Below are 27672 nucleotides of genomic sequence, written 5' to 3' on the forward strand. Positions count from 1 at the left end.
CGAGGCCTGAGGGAGTGAGCTGTGGGTGAGTCAGGCCAGCAGCTGATCTGCAGGCAAGCCTGGGGGTCTTCGGCTGCGTGCCCCCATAAGGCCCGGCTTCCCAGGGGGACCCAGAGAGGCAGCCCCTCCTGGGAGGCCTCAGGAGATGTGAGGCTGGACATCCAAACCCACCGAACGGCTCAGGTGAGTGTGGGGCGAGAGCTGCCAGGACCACCCCCTTCCTTGTCTTGGTCTTCAGGGGGCTGCAGCCGTGGTGAGGGGACAACAGGCAGTAAAAGCCAGAACCTGGTGCTGGTGAGAGAGGGTCGGGGTCCCAGATCCCCACGGGGGGCCCGGCATCGCCCAATGCCAGGAGGAAGACCCAGGTGCGGGGGACAGCGGGAGGGAAGGGGGCTCCTGCCCCAGCTGTGGGCTGGCCCACCCTACCTGTGAGGCCCACCGCCTCTCTGTTTTGGGGGGCAAAGGAGGCTGCTGTGTGAACCCCCAGCTGGAGCTGCCGGAGTGTGAGAGACTTCAGAGCTGTTTTCGGCTTGTGGAGGGTTTGGGGGGCTGCTAGGGGTCTGGAGAGCAGAAGGTCTCTTTAGTGCCCCCTTAAAGGTCCCGGTGGAAGGAGAGAGCTGACCAACCCCCACCAAGACCCCTGGTTGGCCCTGGGGAATCAATCACCGATCTTACAGGTGGCAAAACTGAGGCTCAGCGAGGGAAGGGGACCTGCCCAAGTCACAGCAAATCCATGGCTAAGCTGGGATGAACTGGAGCTCAGCTCCGTTGGCTCCCCAACCAAAGCTAATGTTATCACGGCATGTCTTGGGTTGTTTGATTTTTCCCCAATGTTCTGATAGCAACAGTCATTTCTGATCATTGAGAAAAACGAGGAACATACGGCCAAGGCCCAGGAGCAGAATAAAGCCACCCATTCTGCAGCAGGCGCCTGGCTGCCCGTCTCAGCCCCACACCCCGCGCTCTTTCCTGCGCCAAGACCCCACAGGAGCCCACTGGGAACCCCGGCGGCTCCCACGCACACGGGGCACGCACTGGCCCGCCCGGCTCTCCCACTCACCAGCACCCCCTCTCCGGCCACACTAGGTCCCTGAGCAAGGAGTGTCCCCCGGAGGGCGTCTTCCTGAAGTCCGGACTCAGGTGGGAACTTTTACCCTCCCCTCATCTTTCACAGGCCCCCTGCAGGAGGGGAGATTTGGGGTGCGGCTCTGCCTCGGCTTCCCCTCCGGGCTCGATCCCAGAGCAGGGCTCCCGTGGGTAGCCCCGTGCCTCAGTTTTCCCACGCTGGGTCTCCATCCCCCTTTCTTGTCGGGGCTGCAGACCTTCGCTACTCCCTCTTGTCCCCTTCCTCCAGCAGAGGCAGCAGCGATGGGCGCTGGCGGCCCCCGGCGGGGCGCGGGGCCCCCAGACGGAGGCTGGGGCTGGGCCGTGCTGGGTGCCTGCTTCGTGGTCACCGGTTTCGCGTACGGCTTCCCCAAGGCCGTGAGCGTCTTCTTCCGCGCGCTCATGCGCGACTTCGGCGCGGGCTACAGCGACACGGCCTGGGTGTCCTCCATCATGCTCGCCATGCTCTACGGCACCGGTCAGCGCCCCCTCGCGGGTCCCTCCCCCAGGCCCCTCGGGGAGAGCACGGAAACCACTTTCTTCCCCAGAGACAGGGGAGGAGGGGGCAGGAAGGGGGCAGTGGCGCGAGGTGGAGCCCACAGCCCCGTGGCTGACCGGGCCGGTTTGGCCAGCCGGCAGGGCCCCTGCATTCCTGCCAAAGACCCACACCCGCTTCTGGTACAGGTGGGGAAACGGGGCTAAATAAAATCCCCCGCTCCCCGGCGCCCTAACCACCTGGGGGGCCGCCCAGAGGGTTGGGAGTAAGGGGTGGAAAGAGCCTGAGCAGCCCAAGGGACGATGTCAGCTGTGCAGATAAAAAGCGAGGGGCGTCTGCCTCTTCTGCTTTGGGCTCCCTGTTCTCAGGAGGGTTGGGGATGGGGCCTCTGGACCAAGACAGGTCCCTTCCTTGCGTCCCCCCGCAGGGCGCTGCCTCCTTGGTCTGTCCTAGCCAAGCTCTGTGACCTTGGGCAGACACTGCCCTCTCTGAACCGAGGGTGCCCTTATCCCCTCGAGCCATCTTCTGGGGGCTGGCAGGTGCCAAGCCTGGAGTGTCCACGGGAGAGAGATTAGTCCAGCCCCAGCGGTGACCGTGCCCTGCCCACAGGTCCTGTCTCCAGCATCCTCGTGACCCGCTTTGGCTGTCGCCCGGTGATGCTGGTGGGTGGGCTGTTGGCCTCGGCGGGCATGGTCCTGGCATCCTTCGCCACGCGCCTCCTGGAGCTGTACCTGACGGCCGGGGTGCTCACAGGTGAGGGCGGCCACGACTCACCTCCCCTGCGCGGATGGGGCTGGCCGTGCGGGTGGGGAGCGGGGGCGGGGGTCCTCGCTGCGAGGCCTCCTGTCCTCAGTTTCCCCTCGAGAGGTGGTCGGCCCGCCCCGTCGGGGCCTGGCCCCTCCCTCCCGCTGGGGGCTGGGGGTGGGGGCGCCCTCGGGGAGCCCGGCACAGCGCCGCCTCGCCCGCAGGCCTGGGCCTGGCCCTCAACTTCCAGCCGTCGCTCATCATGCTGGGGCTGTACTTCGAGCGGCGGCGGCCCCTGGCCAACGGGCTGGCAGCGGCGGGCAGCCCCGTGTTCCTGTCGGCGCTGTCGCCGCTCGGCCAGCAGCTGCTCGAGCACTTCGGCTGGCGCGGCGGCTTCCTGCTGCTCGGCGGCCTCCTGCTGCACTGCTGCGCGTGCGGCGCCGTCATGCGCCCGCCGCCGGGGCCCGGCCCGCGACCTCGCGGGGACAGCGCGGACCGCGCTCCCGGGGAAGCGGAGGCGGAGGCGGAGGCGGAGGCGGAGGCGGAGGGTGCGGGGCTGCGTCTGCGCGAGGCGCCCCCTGGCGGCCGCGCCCGCCGGCGCCTGCTGGACGTGGCCGTGTGCGCGGACCGCGCCTTCGGGGTGTACGCCGTCACCAAGTTCCTGATGGCGCTCGGGCTCTTCGTGCCCGCCATCCTGCTGGTGAACTACGCCAAGGACGCGGGCGTGCCGGACGCCGACGCCGCCTTCCTGCTGTCCATCGTGGGCTTCGTAGACATCGTGGCGCGGCCGGCGTGCGGCGCCCTGGCGGGCCTGGCGCGCCTGCGACCCCATGTGGCCTACCTCTTCAGCCTGGCCCTGATGGCCAACGGGCTCACGGATCTGAGCAGCGCGCGCGCGCGCTCCTACGGCGCCCTTGTCGCCTTCTGCGTCGCCTTCGGCCTCTCGTATGGCATGGTGGGTGCGCTGCAGTTCGAGGTGCTCATGGCAGCCGTGGGTTCGCACCGCTTCCCCAGCGCGCTGGGCCTGGTGTTGCTCGTCGAGGCCGTGGCTGTGCTCATCGGACCGCCCTCTGCCGGTGCGCCTCCCCCTCCCGGGAGGAGGGGGCGCGGGGCTAGTTCCCTAGACAGAGGGAAGCGCCCTCCCTGCCCCAGATGGAGCTTCCAGGGATGAGGGGAAGGGACCCATTGGCCGGGACAGCCTGGTGGGGTGGGCACCCCTTCCCCTGGCTAATTAGCCCCTCCTCCAAGCCCGGTACTACTAGCTCTGGGTGGGGGCGGAAGGGCCGGGAAAGGTGCCAGGAAGAACCCAACACTGACCGCAGAGGACCCATTGGGTCATCTCAAACATTGGCACAGAGTCCTTGTGAAGTACAGATGCTTATTCTCCTTTTGCAGGTGGGTGAACTGAGGCACAGGGGCCTAGTACAGTGCGGTCCCAGAGGGAGAGCAGAGCCCTGCCCAGGGCTAAATGCCCCTACCTTTGGAACACTGCAGCTGAGGGCTTTAGTGTCCCCAGCCTCCAAAGGGTGACCAGGATAGGGACAGTGTCTTTGAGGAACCAGCTGTGAGGCCGGGAGCAGAGTGGGGGTGCTCATGAGCGGTCACCCTGGGGCCCAGGAGGGGAGCTCCCTCCCTCATCTGTCCAGCAGGCCGTGGCCAGGTTCTGCCCTCGCTTGGTGAAGCTACCGTGCAGGGACAGGGTCTGGGCCTTCCACTGGGCGCGCCGCCAGTGGGCACTCTACAGTCTTTGGCCTTAGGAAGTCACCATGATGAGAGGCCAGGGAAGGGTCCCTGCAGGGGCCGGCATGCAGGCAGCCTCGCAGGGCAGGACAAAGGACAGTGTGGGGCACATTAGGGGGACAGGGTTCCTATACAGGTGAGGCAGGAACTGAGCTTGGAAAGAGGGGACATTAGGGTCCTCCTGGGTTGGCGGATTGTCTCTGAAACAGCACGGAGAGCCTGTCTGTGCTCAGGCTGTGGGATGAGCGATGAGGGGAGGCCACCGCTGCTGGGGCCCAGGCTGCCCCTGAGATAGGGTGAACTGCCCCTCCTTCCAGGGCTGGGCTAGCCGAGTGTCATCAGGCCTTGTCATCTCACCTCAGTGGGAGGGCGGCCCCCCAAGCTCACCATCAAAAGCCACAAAACCAGCCCCCCAGAGGCTCAGGGATCCATCTTCCATTTTCTCATGTGACCTGGGGGGTGGGTCTAATGGGGGTAAGGAGGTGAACACTGCAGGGCTGAGTGTAGGAGGGGCAGGGACAGGACTGGTTGGCTGGGCAGGGACCAGGAAGGCAAGTTTGGGAGCAGTGCTCAGAGGGGCTCAGGCAAGCAGCCGGCTTGGGGGACACCGGGAAGCCTCCCCAAAGCCACAGAGCTGTAGACCAAGGGGTCACAGCCTGGGGTGGTGAGTGACAAAAATGCCGGGGGGGGATGGAGCCCGCAGAGGAACCACACTTGGGGGGGCAAATACTTGCAATTAAAATTAAAAGATTTTCCTGAGTATGAAAGTGATACGTGCCTGGAGAGGACACTTGGAAAATACAGAGGGGGCAACAGGGATTGTGACCCATAAGTCCTGCCCCCAGCCCGAGGTAGTGGAAGCTCAGCCTAGGGGTACCGGGGCCCCTGGCAGGGGCAGGAGGAGGCTGGGACGGAGAGGGAGAGAAAGCTGAGCCAGGCCCCTGAAGACCAGGGGGGTTAGGTGGAAAGAGCAAGAGTTAGGGGCCCCCAGGAGGGTGAGGCTGAGCCCAGTGCCCCCTCCCCGGACTCGCTAGCTGGGCAAGTCACAGGGCGCGGGTGGGGTTTCAGCCTGGGCGTGGAACGGGTGCCTTGTAACCCGTAAAGCGCTGCCTCACCAAAGGCCCCTTATCACTTAAGAAATTGAGGTCCAAAGAGGTGGTGACATTTTTAAGGTCTCAGATGGCAGAACGTGTGTGGGGTTTTGCCTCTGGAAAACGGGAATAAAGACTGGGGCATGTGTCTGTGTCACGCAAATGTGAACCCCACCAAGTGGAGGGGGCACTACCCTGTATGTGAGGCTGTGGGGAAGGGTGAAGGTGGGCTTCCCCGCAGGCCCTCACCTCCCCCCTCCCTCCGCCGCAGGCCGCCTGGTGGACGCCCTGAAGAACTACGAGATCATCTTCTACCTGGCCGGCTCTGAGGTGGCCCTGGCCGGGGTCTTCATGGCCATCGCCACCAAGTGTTGCCTGCGCGGCCGCCGCTCTCAGCACACCCGGCCCGGCCAAGGCGCCGAGGGCGCGGCCAGCGACAGCGAGGACGCTGAGGCCCCAGGCGACTCTGAGGCCCTGCCCACCGGGGCTGAGGAGCCTGGCGGCCTCCAAGCCCGGGAGGTGCCGATCCCCGGGGCCGCGGCACCAGAGGTGGAGGCAGAACCAGGGCGGGACCCCAAGTCTGTATAGCCCCCGGGGGCACCAGGCGAGGTGGCTGGTGACTTTGGGAATGGGGTTTACCCTCTCAGAGCCCCGGCTGTCCCAAGAGGGCCCGGCACGCTGGAGGCTGCTTTGCAGTGGTCCTCCCTGGGGTCCGAGTGTGTGTGGGGAGATCCCTCCCTCATCTGCCCGGCGGGCCGTGGCCAGGCCCTGGCCTGGCTTGGTGACGCTGCTGTGCGTGGACAGGGCTTGGCCTGTGCGAAACTGAAGTTCATAAAGCTCAGCTGCAAGACAGAGGTCCCGTTCCTGTGCCTTCCCAGCCCTGGTGGCTGGGGGTCGGGGGAGGTGGGAGGGAGTCCGAGAGGCTCTCCCCAGGGCCCTTGGACCCGGAAGGTGTTGGGGGAAGAAGTGGCAGAGACGGGGAAGAGGGGGCATGGAGGGGGAGGTGTTCTGACTTGGAGGCACTAGGGGTCTCTCTTGCACTTTGACTTTTGACCTCTTGCACTTGGATCCAAGTGCAGCAGAGCCCAGGTCTCACCCTGGCTGGAAGGCCTCTGGGATCTATTCGCTCCGTGTATTTCTTCTCTTCCCACAAATCTGACACCTGGCACTTTCTTTGCTTCCCTCCCTCCAAATCATGAGTGTGGAAACCAGGCCCGAGTCGGAAGGAGCGTTCCCACCGCAGAGCCCTGCTATTGAGCTGTCCCACCCGTGCCTCCCCCACCCCACCGTTGGTCTCATTTTCCAGCCGGGTCCTACGAAGGCGTGGGAGCCCTCGAAAATGCCCGGCTAACACAAAGGTCTGCATGCCTGAGTCACCAGGGCAGTGACTACATTTATTAAACACTCAGAGCAGGGACTCTGTGCCAGGTGCTGTTAGGCCCTTTACAAGTGTTAACTCATCAGATGCTCCTAAGCGCCCAAGGAGGTTAAGGACCACTACTGGCCACAAGCACAGACAGGGAAACTGGGGCACAGAGAGGTTAGGGAGTAGCCCAGGGTCACAGAGGCGGTGGCTGGAATACAGCAGTGGGTTGCGGTCTGTGCCCTTGGCCTTCACGCTGGCTGTTCTCTCACAGCCTCTTGCCTCCTCCCCTTCTCAGGATGAGCGTATAACTCACTGTTCAAACAGGGACACTTTTGGGGTGAAAAGGGCCACCGTTCATTACACAGGGACCACAGGTGTGACCTGTGCTGACAGGAGACACAGTCAGCCGATTTCCACCACTTTGCAAAGACGCAGAGTACTAGGGTGGCGGCGCCCGCTGGCCTTCTAGGTGCACCGAGAGTGCTGGGGGTATCCCCGACGTTCTCTCCCCCATGTGGGGCCTTGGGGCCTCCCGACCCAGTCTCTGCCCTGCCCTTCCCAACGGCAGCAGAGCTATGGCCAGAAGCCCAGGCAGAGCAAAGGTGAGGGAGGAGGTCAGAGGCCCCACAAAGCAGCAAGCCTTGGCTCTGGGACCTGCCAGATTCGAGTCCAGATCCCTCTGTGTCCCTGGACACTGGGTGGCCCTGAGCAGGACACTTCTCTAGCCTCAGTCTCCCGTCCGTACGCGGGGACAGGAGTGCCAGTTCACAGAGCTGCTGCAAGGAAGACGAGTGAGAGTACGAAGGGAATGTCGATACATCTTGTTGCCCGCCCTCCCTCGGGACCAGGGAGGCAGCAGACGGGGCGTCGAGGGGAGGAGGAGGGTCTGAGGCCACCGCAAAGAGCCCGGCTCAGTCTGGGTCTGTGTTTATTCGGTACAGGCCCAGCGCCCGGCCCTTCCCCGGGGACTCGGCTGAGCTGGGGGAAATGAATAAATAAAGGCCGCAGAGGTGTGAGTGTGGGAGGGGCTGGGCCGGCCTGGGGCAAGGTGAGGGGGTACACGGCCACTGGCCCCAGCCTCGGCTGTGCGCCCGCAGCCCCCCACGCTGGCAGGCTCCAGATGGGGCCAGTGCTGGTGCCCGTGGGGAGCGGGTCCTGGACTTGGGGCCACCTCCAACCCCTCCTCTCTGCGCCCCCTCTCTCCTCCCTAAGGCAGTTCCAGCGGCCAAGCTCTCCATCTGGCTGGGGAGGTGGGGGGGGAAGGAGGAGGGGGGCCAGTGTCCAGGTCAGGCCGCAGGCCCAGGGACTTTCCTGGGCAGGAGCCCGGTTCGCTGAGCCAGGACAGAAGAGCGGGGAGGCAGCGCCCCAAGCCAGCAGGCCTTTATGCACCACCCTGTGGTGCAGCGGCCCCGCCCCGGCTTCCACCCTCTGTCCCCCTGCTCACCCCCCCCATCCGCACCCCACGGCGGGGAGCACTCAGGAGTCACACCAGCTCCCACCCTTGTCCAGGGGCCCAGCAGCCCCTCGCGCATCCCTGGACGGCTCCCCGGCTGCCGTGTCCTCGTCGTCGTCCTCCTCCTCGTCCTCGCCGTCGGTGAACTCGTCCTGGCCGAGGCCGTAGGCCAGCGTGGTGTGGGCCAGGTCCACTTCGATGGGGAAGACGTCGGCGTCCCGCAGCACCGCGTAGCAGTCGTTGTAGTACTTGGACATGGTGGACACGAAGCGCTGCAGCTGGAACACGATGTCCTGGACTGGGGCGGGAGGGCGGGCAGACAGGCACCAGTGGAGAAGACCCCCACCCAGCCAGCCCGGGCCCGCCTCCTGCCCCGGCACAGACTCAGATCTCCCAGCTCCCGGGCACGGTGGGGAGATTGTGGACCCCACTGCACCCCCAGGGCACGGGCCAGTCCCACCCCAAGCCAGGAAGGGGGGCCCAGGAAGGGGGCCGCTCCTGCCAGGACTTTCCATCTTGGGTCCGACTCAAAGCTCTGCACGGCGGGACCATGTGACCTCACGGAGGTACCTTACCTTTCCGGGCCACCGTTTCCCCAGCTCTGAAACGGGGAGATGGTACCCACCCCCCAAGCGCAAGCACGGCACAGGGCTGGGGTTGGGCAGGGCTCTCTGGCCCCCAGTGCCCACCTACTCCCCTCACCGTGCTTCTGGTCCAGCAACTCAATCTTCTCCAGCACGTCTTTGCGCATCTGGGAGAAACGGGCGCGGGCCTCCTGGCGACAACGCAGGATCAGGCGATACTCGTAGTTGCCAGTGCTCACACGGTACAGGGGCTCCCCCAGGGCCTGGGGCAGGGGGGGAGCACATCAGGACCCCGGCAGGGTGGAGAGTGGGGGAGGGGGAGCCTGCTCTGGGACAGACGACGGCGGGAAGGCTGCAGAGCCCAGCTCCCAGCTCACACCCCTGCAGCACACGGCACTTTCCAAAGCTCCCACGGTCCCTCACTTCTGGGACGCCAGAAGCACTTACTCTTTGTGAAGAAAACAAAAGACCACACCCTTGCACGTTAAATAATGAACATTTAGTGCTAAGGTGGATCCTGCCATCAAAAATGTTAAAAACGTAGAGGATTAAAAATGGCCTCTTAGGAGTGAGGGAAGTCAGCTTCTCCCCAAAAGAGCCTCGCAAAGCCTGGGGGAGCGGCCCCGCAGCAAGTCAGCCGGCACTCGGAGGCTCAGAGGGGCCTGGGTGGGGATGGACAGCCCCACACCTCCAGAAACAAGAGCCCAGCCAGACCCCCAGGCCTCTCCCAGGTTGGCCTGAGCCACCCGCTGACCCTGGCAGCCCCAGGACATTCTTGGGCCTCTGTGAGACAAGCACGGGAAGCTGTGTGCACCCCCAGACTTTCCAGCACCAGGGCCATCCCCCAATCGCCCCTGAAAACTCACGATGCAGCTGTACTCCTCGTCATCCATCTCCTTCACCTTCAGGCAGTAGGACTGTGTGGGACAGCGAGGCCACGATGTCAGAGGGGCTCTGCCTCCTGGATGCCCACCCTGATGCCCACTTCCTTCCATGCCCCACAGGACCCCAAAGCCCTGCCTGGGGGCAGCCATCCCAGGCCTCCTGGGCCCTGTGTACCCTCAACTAGGACAGGCTGTGCCAAATTCAAGTCCTAAGAGAGGTTCTGGGTTAAAAGGGATTCCATGGTCAAAAGAGCATAGGAAGACCCTAGAAGATTCACGTTGCACACAAGCCTGTCAAAGGCTCTGAGAAGTCCTACAGCAAAGGAACCTTGGCTTGGTGGAGCATTTTCCCCTCAACTCTTTTGACCATCAGAATTTTTATTTCAACATAAAATGTCCAGGGGTACCTGGGTGGCTCAGTCAGTTGGGTGTCCAACTCTTGATTTCAGCTCAGGTCGTGATCTCAGGGTCGTGAGATCGAACCCCGCATCAGGCTCCACACTCAGCACAGAGTCTGCTTGAGATTCTCTCCCTCTGCCCCTCTTCCCACTCACAATGCTCTTTCAATCAATCAATCACCTTGAAAAAACCCCCACAACTCAATAATGTCCCTTGGCACCCACTTTATAACCACTGACCCATTGTAAAAGTGACCAAAAAATCCCAAAGGGTCAGAGGGGTCCAGAGTAAGGGCTCTGCCTATCCCAAGCTCTCAGAGGCTCCTTGGTGCAGTCGGGGCAGGGTCTAGGCTGTTGCCCAATTCCCCAGTACCTCCCAGGTCCCTGGTCCCACATCCTTAGACATGACAGAGGTTCTAGGCCCGTCCTGCTTGCCATCCTGTGGCCAACTGAGGGGAAAATCTCTGGGTGGGTTCTTTCCCCTGCATGCCAGACTCATCCCTCCCCAGGGGCTGGAGACCACTTACCAGGTACTCGAACTTCACATCCAGGTACTTCTTGATGGTGAGGCGAGTGTCTGGGATGGCTTTGTTGAGGTACGTGTTCAGGTCTGTCAGCATCTGGAAGGGAAGGAGGGGGCAGGGGTTAGGCTGGCCAGCATGGCAAAGAACGGCAATGATCCAGCAATCCTTCTAGTGGACCCAGGTTTCAGAGCCAAAGGGCACCCTCAGACAAGTCTGTCCACTCAAGGGTGAGAAGATAGGGCCGGGCCCAGGGCAAACCGTAACTCAGGTGTAGCCAGGGCCAGAAACCAGCCTGGAGGTCAATGCCAAGTGAGGCCAGGGAGGCAGAGTGACCAACCCACAATCAGTCATGTAGGTGACCAAGCCAGAACCTACACCCACATGTTCTGACTCCAGTCCGGGACCCTTCTGCATGCCACACTGTCCCCTCTCTACCCTCACATGCTGACACACACACGCCCACACGACCTACCGGCTTGATGGTTTTCAGCAGCCGGATGCCGAACTTCTCGATGCTGCGGTGGGCGTTGGCAAACTTCACGAAAGCCTCGCTCGCGGCTGGCTGGGGCTCCCGCACCCCGATGACGGAGAACACGTCCCCAAAGGCTGCAGAACAAGTCTGCCCTGAAGGCTGTCCCTACCTGACCCCTTCCTGGGGAAGCCAGGGATTTGTTGGGGAGAAGCAGGGCAGGGGGTGTGGCAGGCTGAAGGCCAAGGTCTGAATGAAGTTTATGTCCCAAGGGAGGTGGATCTACACCTGCAGAGAGTTGGGTCTGTACCCCCAAGGGAGCTGGGTCTACACCCAAGAGAGTAGCCCTCATTCCCCAGAGTGACCAGACCATGTGGGAAGAAGGCTCAGTCAAGACTGGAGAGGCCAGTGTTGCCTGACGGCAGATCACTGCTCTGGGAATCTGGATGCCGGGGTGTAAGGCCACCTCTGCCCAAAGGGACTGGGTGACCATTTCCTCTGCCTGGGCTTCATTTTCCCAACTGTAAAATGGGGATAACTGTAGCTGCCCTGCCCAGCTAAGCAGACTTGTAGGAAATGAGAGCACACATAAGGAGGGCTCTATACACTGTAAGCGGCCGTAGACATAAGATGAGGCAGGGCCCAGACGAGGGACTGGGGCCCACGGAAGACCAGCTGGTCCAGATGCTCCCTACTGGCCCCCATTATTGCTACCTCCTGGCATCTAGACAAGGCTCAGCCCGAACCTGGCCTGACATCAGATGCTGTGGCATCTGCCTGGGTGTGGCTGTGAGGAAGGCCCAGGGAAGGGTTCGGCCACACCCTCACCGTATGAGGGAGCACTGAGCTCAGAGGGGAGCGAGGGTCTTCCCAGGGTCACACAGCATGTCTGGGGGCGCCCTTACCCCGGTGTGTCTGTGACAGCTCATAAAAGGCCCGGAGGAGGTTCTTGGTGTGTTCTGTCATTCCTGTGGGAGAGACCCAACCGAAGGGGGATGGGGACACATGGTGGGACCACAATAGCCCCCCAGGACACGGCCTCCAACTCCACCCTGAGGCCCTCACTCTTCCTGAGCTCACTGGCTTTTCCCACAGCCCCACTAGGGCTCAGCCCCAGGCCCAGCGCCCCCCAAGAGGGGTCCCCTTCAGACAGGAGAGCCAGGGCTCCGCCGGGCAGACGGTGAACAAGGCCTCCTACGGGCCGGCTCTCTGGGAACTAGCTGGGTTCGGAGAGACTCCCACCGCATTCCCGTGTGCTATTACTGGAATTTTTATGGATACGTGTTAGCTTCATAATCAGAAAAAGTATGTCTTAAGAGGCTTTTTTCTTAAGAACCCCTGATGGCCGTAGTCCTAGGATTTCACAGGCCGGCATTCCTGCACCTGCCGCCACCGTGTCAGAGCAGGGCCAGGACGACCCACCCCAGTGGCCCATGCCGGGCACGCCTGCTCACCTCTGTACAGCTCGGCCGTCCGCTCCAGTTCCTCCAGCCTCTTCACAAGCCCGTCTGTGGGGGTGAGGGGGGGCAGTGAGTCTCGACGAGCCCGGGGTGAGGAGAGCGCCAGGGGCGGCCCGGAAGAGAGCCAGGACTGGCAGCGGACGGGCCCCAGGAACGGGGAGCTGGCTCCTCGGCTGCACTCGGGAGTGCTCTGTAGCAGCCCGGGACCCCCAAACCACAGGCAAGCTGGGGACAGGCAGGGCGGCCCTCGGGCCGCTCCTGAGGTAAGTCCCCACCCAGCAGGCGGCACATCAGCGGGACAGGAAGGTGGTGATCATTTCGGTACTGCCAAAGTCACCGGTGAAAAAACGGCTGGGTCGTCCCCGAGGCCCCACCTGTGGGTGCCCCACCTGTGGGTGCCCCACCTGTGGGTGGTTCCGGAAGGCCAGCCAAAGGCGGGCCCAGTCCTAGCGGGCAAGGCCCGCGTACTTCTAGCACAAACCCTGCCGACAGCCAAGGGGGAAGGCAGTCAGAGATAAGCCGGAGAGATGAGTCGCTGTGACAGCCTCAGTGCAGGCGTGACAAGCAAATGTGACAGCTCAGGAAGGAGAACCGCTCGGGGAGGGAAGACCGAGTCAGGAAGGGCCCTGAGGCAGAGCTCGAGCTGGACCCGGCCTGGGCGATCATCCTCATTCGCATCACAGAGCTTTCTCAAGCACCCTGTGTGTGCCGGCCCAGTCAGGCCCATAGAATGACCTTGGTGAATGAGCCCCACGTCATGCCCTCGAGGCTCATGGTCCAACAGAGGAGAAGGTGGCCAGGCAATGCCTGGGGTGACCATAGGCCTGTCAAGGGAGAGGTGGGGGCAGCTGCCTCCCCTCAAGGGCTCAAAACGGGAGGAAGTGGACTGCCCGGCCGGCATTTTGGACCAGGGAGGGAGGGCCCTCCAGCGGTGAGGGGGATGAGGGCCCTCCCACCGCGCCACCAGGAGCACCAGCGGCCACCACAGGGCAGGGTCGGTGCCGTGGCTTCCTCACATGGCGGCCCCTCAGGGCAGGGCCTGGCTGCACTGAGCTTGGCTGTTGTGAGCCTGGACCCAGCGCTCAAGGCTCCTTGCACACAGCTCAGTCCTTCCTCTGAATGAGCCTCTGGGGCAGGGACTATATAAGCTGAGGGACAACCTGCCTGAAGGCACACAGCTGGGCACTATTCAAGCCGGGGTGCCCTCTGACACCCCCTTCCACCCCGGGCGGGGTTTTCTGAGCGGGAGGTGGGGAGGAGAGTGGAAGCCGAGTCTGGGCAAGGTGGCTGGGTGTCAGGTGGCCATGTGGGCTCTGGGGGGGCGGGGGGAGGAAGCATCGCAGGGGTCTTTAGAAGCTTGGCCCCCGGCTGGCCCCCAGGCGCTGGCTCCCCAGAGCCCTGGCCCCTGGCCAGGCTGGCAGGAAAGGAACCACGTAAGCGCCGGGCTGTTGTTTTTAGCTGGGTCATGGGACATAATGACAGCTTCAATTTTAGAAACCCTATTTAAGGCTGGGGAAATTGCAAGGTTTGGGGGGAAAAACACAACAACCAGTTCTAATTCCATCTCAACGCATGGTAACTACAGTAACAGGGACTTATAGACACCAAGAAGCTGAAAATAGCAGCCACCACTTTTGTACACCACTTGGAACGAGCTCAGACCCCACCCCCACGTCCCAGCCAATGCTGCCCAGTGTGCCCAGCTGAGCCGACAGTATATATAGGCAGTTAAATCTAGCCCCCACACATGCACAGCAGAACTGCTATTTATAAGCTCGGGCTGCCGACGGTGGGAGCAGGACCAAGTGTTTTACAGGCCACACACATGCGTGGGTGTGAATGTGCGCGTCCGTGCTTCCCCCACCCCCCCACCTCCCGTCCTGGCCTGGAACCTTGGCAGCAAGGGCAGCAGTGCCACCTCCTGGAGAAAGGCAGGGGTGCAGGGGGGGCAGTGCGGGAGCGGGGAGCTGGGGCTGCACTTGAGGGCACGTGGTGGCTGCCACGGGCTCTGCGACAGTGGCTGGGGACAGTGGCGAAGGCACGGGCGCAGGGAGCTGGGAGGAGGCACCGCCGCGCTGGGCATCTGTCTCATCTGTGACCTGGGCCTGGAACCCTGGCCCGGGCATGGGGGCCGTTGGCCGCAGGATGCCTCGGCTGACTGCTGCGGACGCTCTGTGGGAGGCAGTGAGGCCTCTGGGGACACAGATGGTGACCATCGGCCCCACGGGCGGCAGGGCCCACGTCAGTTCCACGGGCGGCCGTGGTGCCCCTCAATCTGGAAGCCTGGGCCTGAGACCCCGGTCAGGAGGAGAGGACTCACCATTGCACAGGATGGCCCGGCTCAGGCCCAGGGCGTCTGCGGTCCCCGAACTCATGTTCTCTACCAGCCGATGCTTTACTTTCTTCAACACTGGGACCAGGGAAGAATGGGACTCAGTGAGGGGAGTGTACAGCTGGGCCGTCAGGCCATCCCTGCCCCAGCTCATCTCCTCATGGCCAGTGACAGCAGGGGCTGAGGGGGCTGCACTGAGCTCTGGTGCAGGGGTAACTGTGAGGTGGGGAGAGCCCCAGTGGGGCCGCGCTGGGCCCTCTGCCCTACTCGCTTTCTGTGAAGGCGGTGCTGGGAGCTGGAAGGAGGCGAATGTGTAAAGTGCCAACAGGCAAACCAGGGAGAGCCTCTTCTCCCTTCACATCTGGGAGCCGAGGTGCCATCAGTGCAAGTGACCTCAGACCCCAGACTCAGTTACTGTATGACGTATACGAAGTCCCTGAAAGGGGACTGGGGTGGGACCCAAGGGGTTTCTACGGAGCACCTCCATCGAGGACACACTTGATCTTAGCCTCTCTCCCTAAAAACCAGGACGTGGCTGTGGCCCTAGGGTGGAAGAAAAGTGTGCTGGCTCCAGAGCCAAAGATCTGGGTGTGCATCGCCAGGGGACACAGAGCCCTCTCTGAGCCTCAGGCCTTGATGTGGAATGAGGGGGCTGGTCCAGAGGCCCTCAAAGCTGCAATGTCCAGCTCTGGAGCCTAAAGCTTTTACAGAACCGAAGCCCAGCCCCCCTAGCAGGAGGAAACCTGTCCCACGGAATGCTGTGAGAGTAAGAGGTGGCCCGTGACCCTCTATCCAAGGCCTGACGTCCAGCTCAGACCTCGAGCCTTCCTGGGAGCAGGCAGGCAGAAGAGGCGGCCAGGGCCACACAGGGGCGTGCGGGTGGGCATAAGGCACCACACCTCACTGCAGGCTGCCCTCCCTTTTGGAGGGGTGAGGGGCTGGCCTATAAGGGACAACCCTAGGGCAGCGCGGTCCCAGAGGAGGTGGCCCTGGGAGAGGACTGCAACATGGGGCAGAGCAAAATCAGGGACAGATTTCTTGGGAGCAGCTGCAGGAGAGCACCCCGGGTCCTCCCAGGCCCTTGACTTGGTCAAAAGCCACATAACTCTTGACACACCATCATAAAAACGCAGAACAGGGGCCAGGGCCTATGGGGCCACTGGGTGCCAGTGCTCTGGCCCAGCTTACCAATGTCCAGGGACATGCCCTGCTTGGGGTCCGCCTGCAGCTTGTTGTAATGGATAGTCACCTCTCCCTGGAAAAGAGGAGAGTTGAGAAGGAGTCTCCTGGGTCCCAAGCCCCTTCCCTGGGGAAGTCTGTCTGCCCCGAAATATGTGGTCATGAGGGAATCCTGAGACCTGGGAAGGGCCCAGACCAACCATGAATTCTGCCATGCTGGGCCAAGGGCTGTGACCGGGCTCTGCCTTGTAACTGGTTTGTTCCCAGGTCCCTCCTTGTCCCACTATGTGCCGGGCCCTGGGGAACCAGCAGGGACATGGACAGACATGGTCCCTGCCATCAGAGCTCACAGCCTGGTGGTCTTGGGGGTCTTGTGCTCCAGGAAACCAGGTGCCATGCCCTACCCCACACCATGCCCCGCTCCAAGCCCTCGCCATGCCGTTTGCCCCACGGGGAGTATCTGCTGTGCTCTAAATCGCTCCAGGCTCGGCAGCCCCTGCGTTCACCCAACTAACACCTCTGCGCACATTCTCTGTGCCTGGTGCCAGGATGCCAAGGAGCAGGTGTGGGGCAGCCCACAGCCCTCAGGGCCCAAGCCAGCAGGAAGGCTGATGCAAATCACTTTCTACAACTGGAAGAGAAGCACTGGCTTCTCCTGAGAAGCCTTTCCTAACCACGGGAGGCCACCACAGTCACTCTCATCCCTGCAATCCTAAGACCCTTGAACTTGGGACAGAACCCATTCAAATACAAAACAGGATTTCCAAAATGAGCCCTGCAGGGAAACCAAAATGACCTGATGCCGTCCGGGGCAGAGGCAAAGGCTCTCCCAGGCTGCGGCGGAGTGCGCTGTGGGGACCGTGACAGGCAGCAGCTGAGGGCAGTGGGACTCAGACCTGGCTGCTGGTCCAGCCGTGCGACTAAAGCAAATCCCTTCCTCCCTCTGCGCGCCAATAAATGGGGACCGTAGTCACTGCCCGCAGCCAAACACGGGCGCCGGGAGACCCCTCCGTTAGTGTCACGGCTGCGCACACATGTGAACACCTCTCGTCCTCGTGCGCAACATGGGGGGCTGGCGTGAGACAGGCCTCAGAGGATGGAGGGGCTGTGGATGAGCACAGCTGTGAGGGCTCAGGAAGCGGCCACAGGGGCACGCCCCGCCCCCCGGTCTGTACCAGGATGAAACACCGTCCACCTGCTTCCCACGAGAGCTCCTCTGCCCGACAGGCTGCGCCGGGTCGGGAACACCCAGGCCGCGTGGGGCGGAACAGGAGAATAAACGGGAGAAGGTGGAGAGGCACCTGGCCCCGGGCTAAGGCAAGAGGGACTGGCAGGGACATCGGTGCCAGGTCCCTGAGACACAGAGGAGGGACAGGGGTGAGGAGAGGTCTGGAAGGATAGGGGTGAGGGAGTCAGAACACTCGGCCAAGCTCAATTTACAGTTGGGACCCTTGACTCTAAGACTTTGAAATCATCCAATGGCTTTGCATTGGTTTGGTTTGCTGTTTTGGTTTCCCAAGTCACTAGCAACAAAATCTCTAAGAAATGGCCAAAGGGCTACACGCTTGCTTCCATGAGCAGTCAGGATGCTGCCAGCCATTGGTGGGGGAGGGGACTTGTGGGGCGAGGCCTTGGCCCGTAGCAGCTGGGGTGGGGCGTGGGGAGCAGGGGACCAGCCGTGTGTGATTGTGGTCTGCAGAATAAAAGACCTGGGGCAGGACTGAGAGCTGCCCCAGAGCCCAGAAGTTTCCCTGGGGGTCTGTGAGCCCAGGAGGACCAGGAGGACCCAGTGGATGGAAAGCTCCTACAGGGATGAGGAAGCGGGGAAGGGGGGGGCACTCATCTTTCCCTCGAACCCCTCCCAGGCCCAGCACGGCCCAACTGACATTTACTGGGTGTCTACTGACCCCAGCAGGTTCACCTTGGACTTCTAGCTTCAGCTCCAGCCCTGAGTGGGGACACACTGGCTCGCCCTGAGGCATGGCTCCCAGTCCAACAGCAACCCTGGGAGCTGAAGGGCAGGGGATGGGAAGGTGCCCACTCTCCCGCCAAGGCATGACAAGTCCTGAAGCACGAGTGGTATTTATTGACCAGATGTGGGAGACACTGAGGGAGGCTGGAGTGTGGCCCAGACCCTGGTGTACCGAAGGGGCAGCGGAGAGAGGGCCCATCCCCTTCCAGGCCTGCCGGGGCCTCTGGCAGGCTGGGCATCATCGAAGTGGCTCGGCGGCCTGTGTCCCCCCGCCACCCCCCACCCACAGCAGCCTTACCTTCACCTCCTGAATCATCTTTGCCACCTCCACCTTAGTTTTGCCTTTGATCGACCGGCCATTGACACCGGTGATCTCGTCACCAGCTGCCACGGTGCCGTCCAGGGCTGCTGGGGTGTTGTCAAACACCTGGGGGTGCAAGGGAGGGCGGGGTGGAGACAGTCACGCCCTGCACCCCGACCAAGGCCCGGCTCGGCCCAGCCCTCACACACCCAACTGAGCGTGTGCTCCTCCAAACTCAGTTCTTTAACAGATTTTCCCCACAAGGCTGCTCCTCATCTCAGTCCCCAAAGAGCAAGGACTCCACCACGCATGTGAGTCTCCCTCCCAGGGTGGCCCCTTCAATGGGGTCTACACTCATTGTGGCGTGAGGCTGGGTAGGCCTGTCCAAGCACAGATGCGCGAGTGCTGCTCAGGGCAGGGGCGGGGGGAGACCGCGAACGCGTGTGCAGGGGTGGACAAGAACACAAAACATCGTAGCCAGCCAACAGCCACTGAGACAGACACCGAATTATTAGCAGTGGTCATCTGCTACTGTCTTCCCTCTACTTTGTCTCTTTTTTTTTTAAGATTTTTTTTTAAATTTATTTATTTGACAGAGACACCGCGAGAGAGGGAACACAAGCAGGCGGAGCGGGAGAAGCAGGCTTCCCGCCGAGCAGGGAGCCCGATGCGGGGCTCGATCCCAGGACCCTGGGATCATGACCTGAGCCGAAGGCAGACGCTTAATGACTGAGCCACCCAGGCGCCCCTACTTTGTCTTCAGTTGCTAAATTTTCTACACAAAGTATGTAGAAAGAACGCCTGATAATATTTCACATATATAACATTAGCATGTAAATTTTCTACACAAAGCATGTAGAAAGAACACCTGATAATGTTTCACATATGTAACATTATAAGGAAGAAAGGAAAAACCTGAGATGAGAGTTTCTTTCCACTAACTTCCAGAATCACACTAAAAATGCAATTATTATTTTTTAAAGACTTATTTATTTCAGAGAGAGAGAGAGCATGAGCAGGGGGAGGGGCAGAGGGAGAGGGAGAGAATCACAAGCAGACTCCATGCTCAGCCCTGATGCAGGGCTCCATCCCAGGACCCTGAGATCACAATCTGAGCCGAAATCAAGAGTTGGATGCTCAACTGACTGAGCCACCCAGGCACCCCAATATATTTTTTTTTAATGGTAAAGAAGACAATGAGAGGGTCTACCTGTTCTTGGAAGATGGACAACGGGAACCCAAGGGCCTATGGAGGGGCTTTAGGAAGAGAGATCTAATCTTCGCTGGAAATTGTCAGTGGGTCAGGAAGCAGATCTCTGGCAACAGCCACAGGTGGGTGGAAGACAAGGTGCAGAAAGCAGGGAAAGGACTCAACTCCTGGTTCCGTCCCCATCCACACAGCGGTCCATGGAAGGTGGAAGATGGAGGTGGTTTTCCCCAGAGAAGCTCCTGACTCAGGCCCAGGGACCGAGGCAGGCAGGAGAGAGGCACGGGACCGGAGAGATTTGGGTTCAGCGAACCTAAAGCCCCGTAGCCCCAGTGGGGGCCCAGAATGCCAGTAGCCAGGCTTACGGCCCTTCCCCACAGAAACTGGAGGCCACTGCCCTGAATGGCTCCACATGAAAGGCCCATCTACGTACAGACACTGGCAGATCCCCCCCGAGCTCGCCTGATGCCTGATCGCCCCCCAGGGAAGCCCCCCCAGACATGGTCTGCACACAGATCCTCAAACACCATAGCACATGACTGTGATGGCTCACTCATCATGTAAACACAGGCGAAAATTACAGGGCACTCGAGAAAAGTGTCCCATAGGAAAAACACTTAAAAACAGAAAAAAGGAACCACAGGAAGCAGAAACAAAGTAGAGCCGGTACAAAAAGAAGAAGAAAACCATAATTAACATCTTCAAGATGATTAGAAAAAGAACAGGATGATGTAAAAGGATCGATTCAAAAATAGGGTGGGGGCGCCTGGGTGGCTCAGTCCATTAAGTATCTGACTTTGGCTCAGGTCATGATCCCGGGGTCCTGGGATCAAACTCCATGTTGGGCTCCTTGCTCCGCAGGGAGTCTGCTTCTCTCTCTCCCTCTGCCCCTCCTCCCACTCGTGCTCACTCGTGTTCACTCTCTCTCAAATAAACAAATCAAATCTTAAAAAAAAAAAAAATACGAGAGATCTCAGAAATGCAAATTATAACAGAAATTTACAATGTCCGAAGAAGCTATGCAACCAAGCCAAGGAAAGTGAAAAAGACATGGACAATCAGAAAAAAAGAGAAAGAAAAATATTAGAAGATCATTTCGGGAAGCCCAGCATTAGCCAACAGGAGGCCCACAAGAGGGAACAGAAACCAGAGAGCAAGATCCCATCAAAGAGCTAATACTAGAAACTTCCAGGGTGGAGAAAGACATGAGGTTCCCCGAGGGATGTGCCCTCTGAGGCTCCAACACAACAGACAGACAAAGACCCGAGCCAAGAGCAATCGTCATGACCCTTCAGAATGCCAGGGACACAAGGAAATTCCCAAGAGTCTTGAGAGACCAAGGATAAAACACATTACAGATAAAGGGTCACAAGTAAGAAGAGCACCATCAGACACAACAATGCTAATGGCAAAAGATAATGAAAGGACGCCAACGAATTTCTAGGTGAAAATTATTTTCAAACTTGGCATTCTTTTTTTTTTTTTTGACATTCTTGAATTTGATCTGCCCAAGTGCCAACTGGAAGGAATATGAGAATAACAACAAAGACAGGATAATGGCACTTTCAGAGACACACGCTCTCAAAAAATGTACCTCCCATGCAGCCTCTCTCAGAAAGCTACAAGACGATGCACTCCACCTCGATGAGGAAGTCAGCCGAGAAAGAGGGCTCCCGGCCTGCACAGTGAAGTAAACAGTCAACAAAACTGAAAGGCAACCTACGGAATGGGTGAAGATATTTGCAAATGACATATCCGATAAAGGGCTAGTATCCAAGATCTTTAAAGAATTTATCAAACTCAACACTCAAAAACCAAATAATCCAATTAAAAAATGGGCAGAAGACATGAATAGACATTTCTCCAAAGAAGACATCCAGAGGGCCAACAAATACACGAAAAGGTGCTCAACATCACTCAGCATCAGGGAAACGCAAGTCAAAACTACGCTGAAATATCACCTCATACCTGTCAGAATGGCTAAAATCAACAACACAAGAAACAACAAGTGTTGTCGAGGATTTGGAGAAAAAGGAACCTTTTTGCACTGTTGGTGGGAATGCTAATTGGTGCAGCCGTTCTGGAAAACAGTATGGAGGTCCCTCAAAAAGTTAAATATAGAACTACCCTACAATCCAGCGACCGCACTGCTGGGTATTCAGAATACAAAGAATACAAAAATGCTAATTCAATGGGAGACGTGCACCTCTATGTTTATAGCACTATTATTTGCAATAGCAAAGATATGGAAGCAGCTCAAGTGTCCATCAATTGATGAATGAATAAAGATGCGGTGTATGTATATTTAATGGAATATTATTCAACCATAAAAAGAATGAAATCTTGCCGTTTGCAAAGACATGGATGGATCTAAAGAGTATAACGTGAGCAAAATAAGTCTGTCACACAAAGACTACATGATTTCACTCATATATGGAATTTAAGACACAAAACGAATGAGCAAAGGGAAAAAAAGAGCGACAAAGCAAGAAACAGACTTTTAACTACAGACAACAGGGGCGCCTGGGTGGCTCAGTCGGTTAAGTGTCTAACTCTTGATTTCGGCTCAGGTCATGATCTCAGGGTTGTGAGACTGAGCCCCGTGTCGGGCTCTGCCCTCAGCAGGGCAGAAATTCATTTGAAATTCTGTCTCTCCCTCTCCCTGTCACTGGCCCCTGCACACGCGCTCTCTCTCTCTCAAATAAATAATCTTAAAAAACAAATAAAATACAGAAGACAAACTGCTGGTCACCGGAGGGGAGGTGGGTGGGGGATGGGGAACCAGGTGCTGGGGCTTAAGGCGGGCACTTGTGATACGCACCGGGTGATGTGTGGGGGTGCCGAATCACTGTGTTGTACACCTGACACTAATATTACCCTGATGTTAACTAACTGGAATCAAAATAAAAACTTTAAAAAAAAATAGAAGGAAAGAAAGAGGGCTCCCGGAAGTGGGGGAGTCCCACAGAGAGGGAAGGGGAGGCTGAGTGAGGACAGACTACAGCGTGGGGGGCAACAGAAAGATGGTGGCAAATGGCTGCCTGAGGAAAGGTACTGAATGTACAAGGAGAATGCAAATGGAAGAACCCCAAGAAACGACATTAAAAAAAGAAAAGATTGAGTTAAGAAAAGAGACAGAGGTTCCTCAAAAAGTAAACCACAGAAGCACCGAGTGAGCCAGCCATCCCGCTCCCGCTCCCAGGTACACACTCCCTGAACACGAACGCGCGTGTCTGCCCAGGAAGTGCGCGTGCGTGCTCACAGCTGCATTGGTCACAGCAGCCAAAAGGTGCAAACAACCCGAATGTCCATCAAATGAATGGATGAACACAAATGGAATATTTGTCAGCCATAAAAAGAATGAATTACTGAAATATGCCATCACTTGAATGAAATTCAGAAACATTATGCTAAGTGAAAGAAGCCAGACACCAAAGGTGACATGTTAGATTCTTTTTATATTAAAATATCCAAAAGACAATCTATCTAATAACCAGATCACCAACCAATCTGACATAACCAGCACGGACACGAGTCGCAGAGTCAGAGGAGTGGTGGCCAGGGGAGGGGAGGGGGGTGACAAGTGAATACTTAAAGGGCACAGGCTGTTCTTCTGGGGGGATGAAAACGTTCCGCAATTAGAGAGAGGTGATAGTTGAATTTAGCAAATGCACCGAATGCCACTGAACTTGAAAACTACTAACTGTATGTTAAGTGAATTTCACCACAATAAAGTAATTTTTTAAAAAAGCATAACCACGGATGATCGTGAAGCTCTGGATGCAGACCAGCGTGTTACCATCCTCCTACAACAGCAGCTCGGGAGGACAGGCTCCTGTTCCCCTCACTTCCTTATCCCTCGTGCCCACAACACAGCCTGGCCTGTGGCAGACTCTCAGACAGCGGATTAGCCCAAACTGCACAACCACCATGCTAGGAGGATGGGGTGAGAGAAAGCAGCGTGGCTCTGGAAGACAGCTAACATTCCCATCTACTGGACTGGGAAAAGTTGACAGATATTTACAAGTGACAGATCAAGAAATAACAGGGTAAGTATCTAAGTGAGGAAAAATGGAGGCTCACACCTGAAGAAACAGCTGTAAGGGTAGAAAGTAGCATTGCTGCTGGGATGGGGTTGGGGGAGGGGGAGTGGGGGAGGGTGGATGGAGAAGGGGAGGGTGGTAAGAAGGGGTAGAAGAGGGGCGCCTGGGTGGCTCAGTAAGCTAAGCGTCCAACTCTTGGTTTCAGCTCAGGTCATGATCTCAGGGTCATAAGATCAAGCCCCACGTCAGGCTCTGCACTCAGTGGGGAGTCTGCTTAAGATTCTCTCTCTCCCTCTCCCTCTGCCCCTCCCCCAGCTCTCCCTCTCTCTCTATAATAAATAAATAAATCTTTAAAAAAAAAAAAAAAAGAGGGCGCCTGGGTGGCTCAGTTGGTTAAGCGACTGCCTTCGGCTCAGGTCATGATCCTGGAGTCCCTGGATTGAGTCCCGCATCGGGCTCCCTGCTCGGCAGGGAGCCTGCTTCTCCCTCTGACCCTCCCCCCTCTCGTGTGCTCTCTGTCTCTCTCATTCTCTCTGTCTCAAATAAATAAATAAAATCTTAAAAAAAATAAAAAATAAAAAATAAAAAAAAAAGAAGGGGTGCAACAGTGGGTGCTATTATTTGACTGAATTCTATTATTTTATAATCGCAGTTTGTTCTAAGCAAATCTGGTCCCCTGTGGGTGAGGAGGGGGAGGCGGCAGGGGCCACACTGGCACAACGCAAGGGGGGCAGGCCTGGCCGAGGCCTCCCCACCACCTCCTGGGCCAGAGGAGGCCAAACGGCTCATGAAGGCGGCGCCCGGAGCAGGCCAGGCCACATCCCAGGAATCTCTGTCTTCAAGGCCCAGAAGCGACTCTTTTGCAAGAACCTCAGAGAGACAGCAGCTTCCCATCTGCCACCAACAGCTACTGAGCTGAGCAAGTTGGAACAGGGTAGAAGCCGGGTCATATTTATGTCTGAGGTGGCGAGCTTCCTTCCGAGCCTACAGAAAAACCAGTGATTCCGACCAGCGGCAAGGTAAAGAAAACTGTCCCCATGGCTCAGGGTCACAGCTGACCGGAAGTCACCAGGGCAGCTTCTACAAGAACCACAGAATTGTTCAGTACCATCTGGGGAAGTGAACAACTGTCAGAAAAATAACAACATCTTCCACTTCGTGTTTATTAAATGCCAGGCATTGCTTGGGGCATTCTGTTAAACCCTCACGGTGACCAAACATTTTACACTCTCACTTTCCAGGGGAGGAAGCTGAGGCCCAAAGAGGGTAGGTAACTCGCCACTGAGCAGGGAGGCTTACATTTGAACTCAGGCCATTATCACTTCATAGACTTGGAGACTTTCCACGACACTTCACTTGCCCCAGGACCCCCGGCTGAGAGTTCTGTGGATTCGACCTTATGCCAACATTGTACTCAGTGCTGACGGCAGTGAAAAAGCAGACTGAGATCCTGTCCTCACACTGCAGAGACTAGGAAGCAGCTAGGTACAGAATCACGAATGGGCAAACCCATGATTACAGAGGGTGAGGGGGGCTGAGAAGGGAAGGAACACACTGACATGACAGAGAACAAGGGTGCACCTCTGGTGAGGGGCACTCAGGAAGACCTCTCTGAGGGGTTCAGACCTCAAGAAGAAAAGGCATCAGCTCTGCAGAGAGGAGAATGAACCTGCCCGAGCAGGGAGATGGCTCACCCTTTCCAGGACCTCACCCCCACCTCCACATCCCCCAGTACCTGGACGATATAGAGGCAGGGGCAGTACTGGGCCCCTCCTCCGATGCTGATCCCGATCAGGTTCTGAGCATCCTTCTGCAGTGTCACCTTCCCGGGCACAGTAGGGATTCCGCTACAAAGAGAAGCACACGAGGCTGAATCTCCTGGAAGAAGGATGAGTGGAGGGGACAGCAAAGGGAACAGGCCCTCCAAAACCCCTGAGAGGCTCCAAGTGCAGCTCAGCTTTTTCTTTTCTCATTTGGCCAAAAGAGACAGCATCTTGCAATGGAACATGTGCAGCTCCTGGGAGTCCTGCAGATGTGGGATCAGATCCCAGCTCTGCCATTTACCATCTACAGCACTTGGGTAAGTCAGTCCCCTCTGTGCATCTCAGTTCCCTCATCCATAAAGTGGTGGTAGAAATGGGTTGCTACTTGGTGAAAATTCTCTTGGTGAAAGCACATGGAAGGCACTTAACACCAACCCAGCCCAGAGCAGGCACTCCATGAAAACAGGTCCCCCTTCCCTCTCCTTCATCCTACCTCTGAGACTTGAGTCAGACTCTGTCCTTGTCACCTTCTCAGGCACACATGGAACATCATGGCCACCTTCTCCAGGAAGCCTTCTCCTGTTCAACTCTCCATCACCCATCTCTCAAATGCTCTGTCAATTACCTCTCAGTTTTGATATAAACCAGCACTTATTTATGTTCTGTGGTAGATATTTGCCTTTATTCACTTATTCATTCAACAAACATTTGCTAACAAGCTACTAACGGCGAGCACCATACTAAGTGCTGAGGACACCGGCAGTGGACAGATGGAGGACAGATTTTAGGAAGGAGACTAACAATTTTTGAAAATCTGTCTCACCAGTTGTCTATACTGGGAAGGAAGGTAGGTTTTACAATATTCCTATTCACCTTGAAAACTTGCTCAATTGCCACCCCCTTTATGAAGCCTTCCTTGAACACCCTAGTCGAGGCACTGCTCCATCTGCTCTCTCCTTGTAGCCAGGCCATTCTCCATTAGTGCCCATGTGGCCCTGACCTATTATCTGCTAATGTGTCCACAGCGCAGCTACAGAAGGTGAGCTCCTGGAAGGGCAGGGTCCATTCCTGCTACAGCACAAGACCTAATCCCCCTCTGAGAAGCAAGGGTCTGTAGAACTGGGAAGTCTGGGGATCTGGAGGCCCTGGAGCTCGTGCATTCCTGGGTCTTGCAGGGAACAAAATACTCACAGTTTATCCTCCTCGATGTCATAATCCAAGTCTGCAAACATGGTTCCGAGAGTTGAGGCGGGCTGGCTAACTGTCCAGCTCGGCACGGGAATGGGGAACTGGATCAGGGAGAGAAAAGAGCGTAGGGTTTGCGGACCCGACGCGCCTAGATGGCAACCTCCACCCCAGCGATCCGGGAGAGCAGGACCTTCCCCCTTCCCTCTGGACGGCGGGGAGAGTCCCCGAGGTTAGGGGGCGGGAAGGTACAGGATTCTTACTAGGTACAGGGGGGAATTCCAGGCCAGGACGGTGGGCTCAGACCCCAGAGCCCGTCCCCACGGGTCTCCAGGCCCTTGGGAACTACCTCTGTCGCTCACCGGAAGAGTCGGTCCCACAGCCGGGTCCAGGCCAGGCTGGCACCTGAACCCACCTGCGGTTCCACCTGTCGGCGGCCGCGATTGTTGCGTCACTTCCTGTGAGACGCGGAAGTCCCGCCTTCCCCACCACCAGAGTATTTGCCCCAATCCTTGCAGACAACGCTTCCTCCCTGGCTCCCGGTGCTCCCAGGACCAGAAAAGGGAACAAGTATTGACGGAAGCTCGCCGTTAGCACAAAAAAGCGGAAACAGAGGAAAGGTCTGGACAGGCTGACAACGTTCAACTCCGCCCCCTGCCCTGTGGCCGCCGCCATCTTGGTAAGGGCAGGGTTCTTCCCAGCTTCCTCCGCGGGACTCCGGGGACCACGCCGGCCCGGCGGTTGCCGTGGCAACGGAAGCATCCTTGGGCGCGGAGGTTTCCGGCGAAGTTCAGGGGAATACAAACCCTTTCACGTTCTCTGCACCCCGGCCTAGGGTGCTGCATCTCCGATGACGGTCTCCGCGCTGGAAGGGCCCTTCGAGCCTAATCCCAGTTGTGTGACCAGGAAACTAAGTGCCAGAGAAGGGAAGGGGTTTTGTCCGGAGCCACCCACAGTTGGTGTAAGATCTAGATCTTGACCCTGAGACTCCTGCCATCTAGTGCAGCGCCCTTTTAACGTTTGCACACTTGTATTCAGTGGCTTTGTTATTAACGACAGATTGGACAAGTTACCTTCCTTTGCCTTTATGTGCCCCCTTTCTCCATATGCAAACTAAGATCATCGAGGCAGATGCTTTCTATGGTATTTGGTGAAAGACTCCTCACACCTCATCTCTTTCTTTAGTCCTGAGGAGCAGCCCCTCCCAGACCCCACGGAGGGTCACAGCTTCCTTCCAGGGGCAGCGGAGGAAGGAGAGATATAGAAGGATGATTATCTGCACATCCCACCATCCCATGGGAGCCCCACCCCACACACTCCTTAGGAAGCTAATCTGAGTCCCAGCAAACGTGCAGAATGCCAAAGTAGCAGCGACCT

At 58.3% G+C, this 27672-nt stretch overlaps 2 protein-coding genes across 3 annotated transcripts; one reads left to right on the forward strand and one right to left on the reverse strand.

Annotated features, from left to right (window-relative positions):
* Positions 1-1368: 1368 nt before the first annotated feature.
* On the forward strand, positions 1369-5763 carry SLC16A8 (solute carrier family 16 member 8). The gene is made up of 4 exons (XM_021687715.1): positions 1369-1582; positions 2210-2353; positions 2569-3420; positions 5447-5763. The coding sequence occupies exons 1-4, from the start codon at positions 1369-1371 to the stop codon at positions 5761-5763; spliced, it is 1527 nt and encodes a 508-aa protein (XP_021543390.1).
* A 2237-nt stretch (positions 5764-8000) lies between these two features.
* PICK1 (protein interacting with PRKCA 1) lies at positions 8001-26740 on the reverse strand. Of its 2 annotated transcripts, none has more exons than XM_021687660.1 (13): positions 26658-26740; positions 26302-26399; positions 25083-25194; positions 18095-18223; positions 15834-15900; positions 14634-14723; positions 12308-12361; positions 11759-11821; positions 10857-10990; positions 10388-10480; positions 9445-9495; positions 8697-8841; positions 8001-8292 (listed from the first exon to the last, which is right to left on the reverse strand). In XM_021687660.1, the coding sequence occupies exons 2-13, from the start codon at positions 26340-26342 to the stop codon at positions 8018-8020; spliced, it is 1254 nt and encodes a 417-aa protein (XP_021543335.1). In that variant the 5' UTR covers positions 26343-26399; positions 26658-26740; the 3' UTR covers positions 8001-8017. The 2 variants fall into 2 exon arrangements, with proteins under 2 accessions (XP_021543335.1, XP_021543336.1); XM_021687661.1 differs by having other exon boundaries at positions 26559-26725.
* Between the last annotated feature and the right edge of the window lie 932 nt (positions 26741-27672).

The sequence above is a fragment of the Neomonachus schauinslandi genome, chromosome 5, assembly GCF_002201575.2.
Source record: "Neomonachus schauinslandi chromosome 5, ASM220157v2, whole genome shotgun sequence".
Taxonomy (NCBI): domain Eukaryota; kingdom Metazoa; phylum Chordata; class Mammalia; order Carnivora; family Phocidae; genus Neomonachus; species Neomonachus schauinslandi.